This window comes from Piliocolobus tephrosceles, chromosome Y, assembly GCF_002776525.5.
Source record: "Piliocolobus tephrosceles isolate RC106 chromosome Y, ASM277652v3, whole genome shotgun sequence".
NCBI lineage: Eukaryota > Metazoa > Chordata > Mammalia > Primates > Cercopithecidae > Piliocolobus > Piliocolobus tephrosceles.
The window spans coordinates 10,000,302-10,011,166 of record NC_045456.1 but is presented as its reverse complement, the minus strand read 5'-3'; the positions used below and the strand labels follow the sequence as shown (position 1 = coordinate 10,011,166).

General features: G+C 44.4%; 1 protein-coding gene across 1 annotated transcript in view; it reads left to right on the top strand.

Annotated features, from left to right (window-relative positions):
* Positions 1 to 860, top strand: part of EGFL6 (EGF like domain multiple 6) — a 74,567-nt gene extending 73,707 nt beyond the window's left edge. Inside the window, exon 11 of the mRNA XM_023199039.2 lies at positions 674 to 860. Coding sequence (XP_023054807.1) covers positions 674 to 784 — 111 coding nt within the window. The 3' untranslated portion in view covers positions 785 to 860. The remainder of the gene's footprint in view (positions 1 to 673) is intronic.
* The last annotated feature ends 10,005 nt before the right edge of the window (positions 861 to 10,865 follow it).

The following is a 10,865-nucleotide window of genomic DNA, read 5'->3' as shown; positions in this document are numbered from 1 at the left end:
TCTGTCGCCCAGGCTGGAGTGCAGTGGCGCGATCTTGGCTCACTGCAAGCTCTGCCTCCTGGGTTCATGCCATTCTCCTGCCTCAGCCTCCTGAGTAGCTGGGACTACAGGCTCCCGCCACCTGGGACTACAGGTGCCCGCCACCACGCCCAGCTAATTTGTTTGTATTTTTAGTAGAGATGGGGTTTCCCCGTGTGTTAGCCAGGATGATCTCGATCTCCTGACCTCGTGATCTGCCCACCTCGGCCTCCCAAAGTGCTGGGATTACAGGCGTGAGCCACAGTGCCTGGCCTTGACTATATAGTTTTTTATTAGATGTTCAAGGGGAATATTAAGTTTCTTCTAACTTGGTTTTTGTAAAGAAAACCATTTTTAATTTTTGTTTTGTTTTTCTTTTAAATGGGAATTCCAAAATTTCCTTTTAAATCTTATTCTTCCCAGCTTTATGGGGTTTTTCAGAATCCATGTGGGCTTTGCTATGACCTTGTTTTCACCAAATGTAGTTCTCTCAGTGCAGACACCTGACATCTAAAAAATAATCTATTACTGTATAATCAATGTCGAAGCCGGTTTCTATGCAATAGGGACACAAGTTAATAGTTATTAAATAGCTTGATTATAATATCGTTTTGAACAGTTTGAAGTAATTTTTTTATTCTCTCTTCATTATTAGATCGTTTTTGAAGCAGAACGTGGCAAGGGCAAAACCGGAGAAATCGCAGTGGATGGCGTCTTGCTTGTTTCAGGCTTATGTCCAGATAGCCTTTTATCTGTGGATGACTGAATGTTACTATCTTTATATTTGACTTTGTATGTCAGTTCCCTGGTTTTTTTGGTATTGAATCATAGGACCTCTGGCATTTTAGAATTACTAGCTGAAAAATTATAATGTACCAACAGAAATATTATTGTAAGATGCCTTTCTTGTATAAGATATGCCAATATTTGCTTTAAATATAGTATCACTGTATCTCCTCATTCATTTCTGAATCTTTCCACATTATATTATAAAATATGGAAATGTCAGTTTATCTCCCCTCCCCAGTATATCTGATTTGTATACGTGAGTTGATGAGCTTCTCTCTACAACATTTCTAGAAAACAGAAATAAAAGCACAGAGAAATGTTTAACTCTTTGACTCTTATGATACTTCTTGGAAACTATGACATCACAGATAGATTTTTGCCTAAGTGGCTTAGCTGGAGTGCGGTGGCCAGATCTCAGCTCACTGCAAGCTCCACCTCCCAGGTTTACGCCATTCTCCTGCCTCCGCCTCCCAAGTAGCTGGGACTACAGGTGCCCGCCTCATCGCCCGGCTAGTTTTTTTTTTGTATTCTTTAGTAGAGACGGGATTTCACCGTATTAGCCAGGGTGGTCTCGATCTCCTGACCTTGTGATCTGCCCGTCTCAGCCTCCCAAAGTGCTAGGATTACAGGCTTGAGCCACCGCGCCCGGCCAGCTGGATCTTTCATAGCCAAGCTTGTATGTTTAAATTCTTTGTAATAATAATATCCAAATTATCATCTTGTGTCATGGTTTAATTTGTCTAAGTAAGAAAGTATGTTTTTGATTCTGTGTTTACTTATGTAAATGATTATTTGCTTTTCTGAAAAATGTACTTTTTATTCTTTTCACTATTACTTCATATTCTTTAAAGGTGCTTTCTATTTTGGGAAAATATGACTGCTTTATTAGGCCTTATAACTACAAAGCAGATTCACATATATTGGGGTTTTTGTTTGTTTTTTATTTTTTAGAAATGAGGTCTTGCTACGTTGCCCAGGTTGGTCTTGAACTCCTGGCCTCAAGCGATCCTCCCATCTTAGCCTCCCAAAGTGCTGGGATTACATGAGTGAGCCGCCACTCCCAGCCAGCATATATTGTTGAGCTCAAAGCCTCAGAGAACTACCTAAAACGAAATGAGCAGGTAGCAGGACTCAAAGAATCATGGATGACTTCTTTTTCTTACTCTCTTTTTCCAAATTCAGGAAGAGCTTTGTGTAGGAATCCTGAGTGTATTCCTCAAAGACGGTTTTATATTCTGTTTAAGATCCTGGGTTAGAAACAGGTCTAAGACACCCTCCAAACAGAAGGTTCTCCAGATATTTGCTCTCTTTTACCTAAAGCAATTAAGGCACTGAACCACGGAAGGAAAAAAAGAGAGGTGATCCACTTACTAATCTTTAAAATTTAATTTTAATATAAAATTAAAACCCCACTCTTGAAGGTTTTTGAATACTTAAACCCTAAGTAATTCTTCTTCAACAATGTTCTCTTTAATACAACCAACACACACAACCTTTTAAGATGGGGTGGGGACCACACTGTTTTTCCCTAGTGTGAGAGAATCTGGGCATACAAAATCTATATAGGACTGTAACTGTATCTGTTACAATAACTGCTAGTTACAGAAACCACAAAAATTGTGTTTCTGGCGAGACCAGATGAAAAACTGCCCAGCTAAGGCAAATCAGCCCACAGAATCCTAAGAGATAATAAAAATAGTTATTTTAAGCCACTAAATTCTGGGATAGTTTGCTACACAGCAAAAGTTAACTGATATAGGTGATTTCTGATATTGTGGTAGAACTTGAAGAAGAACTCCTGTCTCTTCCATGACCAAAGGATATTTGAGAGCATAATGTGGCTTAGAAGAAAGGACAATGGGGCCGGGTATGGTGGCTCACGCCTGTAATCCCAGCAACTCCCTTTGGGAGGAGGAGGTAGGTGGATCTCTGGAGCACAGGAGTTCGAGACCAGCCTGGGCAACAGGGCAAAACCCCATCTCTACCAAAACTAAACATATTAGCAGGGCATGGTGGTGTGCACCTGTAGTCCTAGCTACTCAGGAGGCTAAAGTGGGAGGATCACCTGAGCCTGGGAGGCTGAGGCTGTAGTGAGCTGTGATCACACCAGTGCACTCCAGCCTGGGCCACAGCGTGATACCCTGTCTCAAAAAGGAAAAAAAAGAAAGGACAATAGAAGGGAGAACTTACAAGGAAAGACAGTGCCCCAGTGATTTAGGTTAAAGGAAGAAATGTTAAACCAGCAATGAAATAAGGAGACCTGGGAACTCTGCTACATGTGGATAGAAAATTAGTGCACAAAGCTCAGTTAAGTTTCATGTTTCTCTAAAGTCTGCAGCAGAGACTCATGGTTGCCTACACAATATCCATTCTCATCTTTTTCCCTACCAATATGACCACATATAAATAGATTTTTAGCAGGGGGAGGTAGGCAATGTGATCAACTAATAGAATGCATTTCCCAGCCTCTCTTACAGATAAAGAGGCCCCTGAGATAGAAGCTGAAGTCATTCTTGGGGCTTTCAGGAAGGATCATTAAAGGGGGCTTCCTGCTGGCAGACCCCTCTTTTGGCATTTCCCTTCCTCCATCCTGCTTGCAATGTGGCTGTAAAGGCATGAGCTCCATGAACCACTTTGTGATCAAGAGGGCAAGGCCCTCACCTTGTGAAGTACATAACTGAAGGAAGCCTGGGTCCCTGATGATTTTGTGGAGTCTCTACCCCTGTCCCAGACTGGTCACTGCTGGACATTTTCTTAAGTAAGAGAAAAGCCCTCTCTTGGCCTATCTAGGATTTCAAACAGCACAATGCAGACCCAAGTGATCACTCTCCTGGGAGAGTCTTATGGACTAACTTCTTAGATCCTTAAATACCAACATATTGTTTTGAATTCCAGTCAATAGCCTATGGTGTGAGGCAGCTCTAGCCTGCACCAGCACTAAATCATAGTTAGATTCTTTTGCAGAACTTAAGGTCAGCTAGTTCAGCCACGACTTCCGTATCTGTTGTCCCTGGCTACCACCCAACATGCAAACTCCCCCTCTTCTCACCCATCATTTCCCCCTCTTTCATCCCCACTCTGTTATGGGCTCACTCTACTTGGCACTTCTTCCCACTATTTCTACCCCCATCACACATACTCCATTGTCTGGTAAACAAATCCCCCTCCATCTTAATTCATGCTTAAAGGTCTCTTCCTGCATTTCTCAAGCTTAGCTGAAACTGGGCTTTCTCCCAGGGACACCTCTCCCCATTCAGCCTTATCAAATGAAAACCACTCATCTTCCCACAATCCACACATGGCAGGGTCTAAAGTTGAGGGTGGCATTCTCCTTACTCCACTCTTATTCACCACCTCTTATTTCTGTAATGTGAAAGCCACTGTTCCTTGGAGGTGCAGTTAAGTAGTTCTACAGCCTTCTGTACTGGCTAGCCATTGTCACTGACCAGCATGGCGATATCCATGCAAATACCCATCCAACATCCTAGCCTCACAGTCCTTTGACCTCATCTATCCCAGTTACCATCACCTCCTCCTCAGTCACTGCACCATGGCCAACCCTTGGACTTGATCATTGCCTCTGAACTCTTGAACTCCAACATCCTACTCTCTGGTCTCTCTGGCTTCCTCCTCATCCTACTCACCCTACACTTACTCTTTGGCCTTTTTGAGACCTCCATTCCCTTGATATCTCCATTTTCTTCCTATCTCTTGACCTCCTCTTGGCTTGACTTTCCTCTCTAATAAAACATAGCATAGACTCTGAGGCCCATCATCTCTTCAAAGACACTCTTGTCAATGTCCCTCAAGTCCCAGGCTCGTGTGTCTTCCACTGCCACCAGGAAGAGCCTCCAATCAACCCAACTGCCTTCTTTTCTCCATCGTGTCTCCAGGCTGCTAAGTACGGTTAGAGAAAGTTATACAACTGTGTATGCTGAGCCTTCAACAAAACCATGATCTTCAACCTTCCATGAACCTGTAGTTCTGCCCAAATTATTTACCACTGAGCAGTGTTTGGCTGTTTGCTTGTACACACTAAGTAACATTCACCAGGATGTCTCTATTGGGGAAACCCACCCCCAATATGTCAATGTAGGTTCTTTCTATTTTCCCTAAGTGTCGGCCAGTCTGAGAAATAAAGAGAAAGAGTACAAAGAGAGGAATTTTACAGCTGGGCCTCTGGGAGTGACATCACATATCGGTAGGACCATGATGCCCACCTGAGCCGCAAAACCAGCAAGTTTTTATTAAGGATTTCAAAAGGGGAGGGGGTGTATGAATAGGGAGTAGGTCACAAAGATCACATGCTTCAAAGGGCAAAAGGGAGAACAAAGATCACATGCTTCTAAGGAAACAGGGCAAGGACAAAAGCAAAGATCACAAGGAAAAGGGCAAAATTAGAATTACTGATGAGGGTCTATGTTCAGCTGTGCATGTATAGTCTTGATAAACATCTTAAACAACAGAAAACAGGGTTTGAGAGCAGAGAACTGGTCTGACCTCAAATTTACCAGGGCAGGATTTTTTCCCCACCCTAATAAGCCTGAGGGTACTGCAGGAGACCAGGGTGTATTTCAGTCCATATCTCAACCGCATAAGACAGACACTCCCAGAGCGGCCGTTTATAGACCTCCCCCTAGGAATGCCTTCCTTTTCCAAGGTCTTAATTATTAATATTCCTTGCTAGGAAAAGAATTCAGTGATATCTTCCCTACTTGCACGTCCATTTATAGGCTTTCTGCAAGAAGAAAAATATGGCTCTATTCTGCCTGACTCCGCAGGCAGTCAAACCTTATGGTTGTCTTCCCTTGTTCCCTAAAATCACTGTTATTCTGTTCTTTTTCAAGGTGCACTGATTTCATATTGTTCAAACACACATGTTTTACAATCAATTTGTACAATAGTGGTCCTGAGGTGACGTACATCCTCAGCTTATGAAGATAACAGGATTAAGAGATTAAAGTAAGACAGACATAAGAAATTATAAGAGTATTATTAGGGAAGTGATAAATGTCCATGAAATCTTCACAATTTATGTTCCTCTGCCATGGCTCCAGCCAGTCCCTCCGTTCAGGGTCCCTGACTTCCCACAACATGTTCTCACATCCTTCAGCCCCATAAGTTAATATTAACTACTGAAATAACGATGACATGAACCCCCATTTTTGCCTGCTAAGGCTGAATGTCATTCTGACTAAAGCTCTGAGTTGAGGATTTTGAGACCACATTTGGGCCTTTATCACAGCAAGGAGGGGTACTGAATGACACTGTTTGGAGTTCTTAAAGGCAAGGAGGTAAGCAACTGTCAGCAGATGTGACCTGTGTGGCATCATCCTCTCCCTGTTCTATAGGCTGTGTCACTCACTCCCTCTGTGGAAATGAAGCAAACTGGAAGAAAAGGCCTGCCTGTCTCCGGCTGGGTAGTCCTTGGCCTGTAAGGATTCTCTTCTAATAATTCACAAAGGGGTGGCTGTGTCCAGCCACATGACCAAGGAGAAGGGCTACTACTCCCTCCTCAAAACACTGCCTCCACTCTTCTCCAGACTGAAGGCTGACCCTAATCAAGGAAATGATCCAAAACTGTCCAGAATGGGGGGCCCTGGAGAGGAGCTGTACCTTTAGTTAGGTAACTCACTCCTAGAACAAAGAACCCTGAGCCATGTTGCTATAACCTTAAGACTGGTCTCAGAACTTTGTCACATATAAAAAACCTTCAAATGTCCCTCCATTATCTCTAAGAGCTAACGAAGAAGACAACACTTGAGCACTAGCTCCGCACAGAGTCGTTGAATATTCACTGTTTAAGAAAACAAGGAGGCCGGGTGCGGTGGCTCAAGCCTGTAATCCCAGCACTTTGGGAGGCCGAGACGGGTGGATCATGAGGTCAGGAGATCGAGACCATCCTGGCTAACACGGTGAAACCCCGTCTCTACTAAAAAATACAAAAAACTAGCCGGGCGAGGTGGCGGGCGCCTGTAGTCCCAGCTACTCGGGAGGCTGAGGCAGGAGAATGGCGTAAACCCGGGAGGCGGAGCTTGCAGTGAGCTGAGATCTGGCCACTGCACTCCAGCCTGGGCAACAGAGCGAGACTCTGTCTCAAAAAAAAAAAAAAGAAAGAAAAAAGAAAACAAGGAGACAAGTAGAAATTTGAGCACTTGCAGGATATCTGACAATAATAAGCAATATTTTTAGGTGGGATAATGGTACTGTGGTTATGCTTTTTTTAAAGAAAGAATTCTTCCCTTTAGAGAAACACACTGAACTACTTAAATGAAATTACATGAGGTCTGGGATTTGCTTGGAAAACAATGGGGGGAAAGGAGGGAGTTGATGAGGGTATCTAGAAGAAAAGATGATAAGCATTTTTTCTGGAATGAGCCATATAGTAAATATTTCAGGCTCTGTGGGCCAGACATCTCTGTCACCACAACTCAACTCTGCCACTGTAGCACAAAAGCAGCCATAGGCAATATATAAATGAATGGGAGTGGCTGCATTCTTTAAAAAGTTAATTTTAAAGCCTGTAGCTGGCCAGACTGAGGCCAAACACTGTAGTTTGTTGACCTCTGGTCTAGAGGAAACAAGAAAAGCCATGAGTTGATAATTGACGAAACTGAGTGATGGGGGTCTCAGAATACTAATTGGTCTGTTTTTTTGTATGTTTCAAATGCTCCACAGTAAAACATTAAAAAACAAACAAAGAAGGAAATAGACCATATATTTTTAAGAAAGATTACCATCACAAATGCTTAAAATAAAACCATATGGTTTTCTTTTTTTGGAGACTGAGTTTCACTCTGTTGCCCAGGCTGGAGTGCAGTGGTGCAATCTGGGCTCACTGCAACCTTCACCTCCCGGGTTCAAGCAATTCTTGTGCTTCAGCCTCCCGAGTAGCTAGGACTACAGGTATGTGCCACCACACCCAGCTAATTTTTGTATTTTTAGTAGAGATGGGTTTTCACTATGTTGGCCAGGCTGGTCTTGAACTCCTGACCTCAGGTGATCTGCCTGCCTCAACCTCCCAAAGTGTGGGATTACAGGCATGAGCCACTATACCCGGCCACCATTTGGATCTTGAAGCATTAAACCTTCAGATGTATGGAAAATGTTCTCCTAGTAATCCCCTAGCAATTGGGAGAATCAATTTCCCACTGGCCTTCTCTAGGCCTTCCAAACCAAGACCAGGACAGGAGCGATGGTTCCAGAGCTGGCATTGCTACCACAGCAGCACAATTCTGGGCAGGCTACAGGGCTGAGGCTCAGTATCTGTAAGATACAGGATCTATGGGAGGGTCACTTTAACTCTCCAACAAGACAGTGGCCTCCCTCCACTCCCCTGCCACACAGCAGAGCACAGTGGTTGAGAGCCAAGTAGTGAGAATCCCTGGGGAGGTTACCTACCCTCTCTCCGCCTCAGATTTCCCCAAATGAGGATGACAACATGGAAGCCTACCCCAAACCAGGTAAAACCCCAAGGCACATAATGTCATCATGCCTGGAGATGTTCACTGTTGTCATGGAGATGTCATCTCTAGAGCTTCTCTTTCTCCCATTTTCAAAGGGAAAGCTGAGGGTGCTGATTGAAACCCAGCCCACATTTCTCCCATGGGACATGCACAGGTTTTTTTTTTTTTTTTTTTTCATTGTAATCATTACTGCTGGGTTCCCCTCCTAAGTGGTTCCACCAATTCACAGGCCCACTAGCAGTGGGGTGAGAGTAGTATTCCCTCACCCTCTGTGCACAGTTCATATTAGCAAACCATTGTAGTCAACCTCACTGGGGGCAGACACTGGCTCCTTGCTGATTATGGTGAGATGGGGCATCTTGGCAGGTCCACTGGCTGCCTATACTTCTGCTTTTGTGATCATGTCTTTTTATCCTTGAGTCACCACCAGTGTTCTGAAGCCCAGTCTTGGCTCTCCCTCACATTCTCTTTTCCTGACCCAACCTGTAAGGCCTCTGCCCCCTCTGTGGGTCCTTCAGATGTTCACCATCAGCTCTGGGGGCTGGGAAAAGCTTCCTTGTGACTGGGGATATCTGTCCCGCCCCTCCCTTACAGACCTCAGGGAATTTCCACCCAGCATGGAGGGTGTATACTGTACCTCTTCTGCAAGATGGCAGCTGGGATTTGGATGACCCCTGTATCCCCACTGCTCAGGCACTGACTTGATGCCTCCCTAAGACAGCACTGGCCTCCAGCCTAGCCTGAGAAAGCCTGCTTTTTTTTTTTTTTTTTTTTTTTTTTTTTTGAGATGGAGTCTCGCTCTGGCTCTGTTGCCCAGGCTGGAGTACAGTGGCGCGATCTCAGTTCACTGCAACCTCCACCTCCCGGGTTCAAGCAGTTCTGTCTCAGCCTGCTGAGTAGCTGGGACTACAGGTGCACGCCACGATGGCCAGCTAATTTTTGCATTTTTAGTAGAGATGGGGTTTCACCATATTGGTCAGGCTGGTCTCAAACTCCTGACCTCAGGTGATCCACTTGCCTCGACCTCCCAAAGTGCTGGGATTACAGGCATAAGCCACCGCGCCAGGCCAGAAGCCTGAATTTTTTTGTACTCACCTTTTTCCTTGAAAGCACAGAATACTTGTGGGCTGGCTATGGAATATTTTTTTACCTGGAAATGTCTTCATAGGTCAGAACTGTGAAAAGGCTGATGTTTTATCTGAATTACAAGGTAGCAGGTTGTCCTGTCCTGGTAAAAAACACAGATACTGGTAAAAAAACACAGCTCGGCCGGGCGCAGTGGCTCATGCCTGTAATCACAGCACTTTGGGAGGCCGAGGCAGGCAGGTAACTTGAGGTCAGGAGTTCGAGACCAGCCTGGCCAACATGGTCAAACCCCGACTCTACTAAAAATACTAAAATTAGCGTGGCATAATGGTGCACACCTGTAATCTCAGCTACTCAGGAGGGTGAGGCAGGAGAATCACTTGAACCCAGGAGGTGGAGGTTGCAGTGAGCCAAGATCACGCCACTGCACTCCAGCCTGGGCCACAGAGTGCAGCATACACAGTCAGCTTGTGACACAGCTGAGCCCTGAGTTTGGGAAAACCCCAATCTAATAAGAGGGCTGAGAGCAAATGCTTCCCAAACTTTGTCCTGGAAGGAGACAATACCTTTATCATCTTAGTTGGGAACAAAGTCTGCTCTCCAAAAGGAAGATGCTATCCCTATTCCCTGAGACTGTTCACTATACAAACATCCTTGAAAAGAGGCCGGTCACAATGGCTCACGCCTGTAATCCCAGCATTTTGGGAGGCTAAGCTGGGTGGATCACAAGGTCAGGAGTTCAAGACCAGCCTGGCCAAGATGGTGAAACCCCATCTGTACTAAAAGTACAAAAAAATTAGCCGGATGTGGTGGTTGGTACCTGTAATCCCAGCTACTCAGGAGGCTGAGGCAGAGAATTGCTTGAACCCGGGAGGCAGAGGTTGCAGTGAGCCGAGATCGCGCCACTGACCTCCAGCCTGGGCAACAGAGTGAGACTCTGTCTCACAAAAAAAAAAAAAAAAAAAAAAGAAAAGAAAAGAAAAGAAAGAAAAGAAAAGAGAGCTCAGAACAAAGGCTGCCAGGGCTTATGTGTGTAAGATGGGCAGACCTATGGCGAATCACTTCCCAACATAGATTCTTCACTTTCTAGAATTCATTAGATGAGGGGACAACAGAAAGACTTGATAGGAATGGTGACCTCTCACAAATCCGTAACATTGCAAATAACACTCTCCCCTATATGGGCCCAGCTACCTTTCCTTGAGTGAAGAGAAGTATACTTTCTGGAACTTACTTTCCCAGGGCTGCTATTGAAATCCTGTTCCAATCAGACCATAAGATATCAGTTAGGTGATTTAATTTCTGCAAAAGAAATAAACATAGAGTGAAATCATTCCAAGTTTTGAGGGAGAAGTATCACAGTTTTGGAACATGTTATAATTTGATAATCTCCTCTAAAAGTGGTTATTTGTTTTTTGAGTCAAATGGGCTTGTCTCTTAGAACAATTAACGTGGTTTGGAAACCTGACAGGATAAATTGGATAATGACTATTTAGCATAATTTCG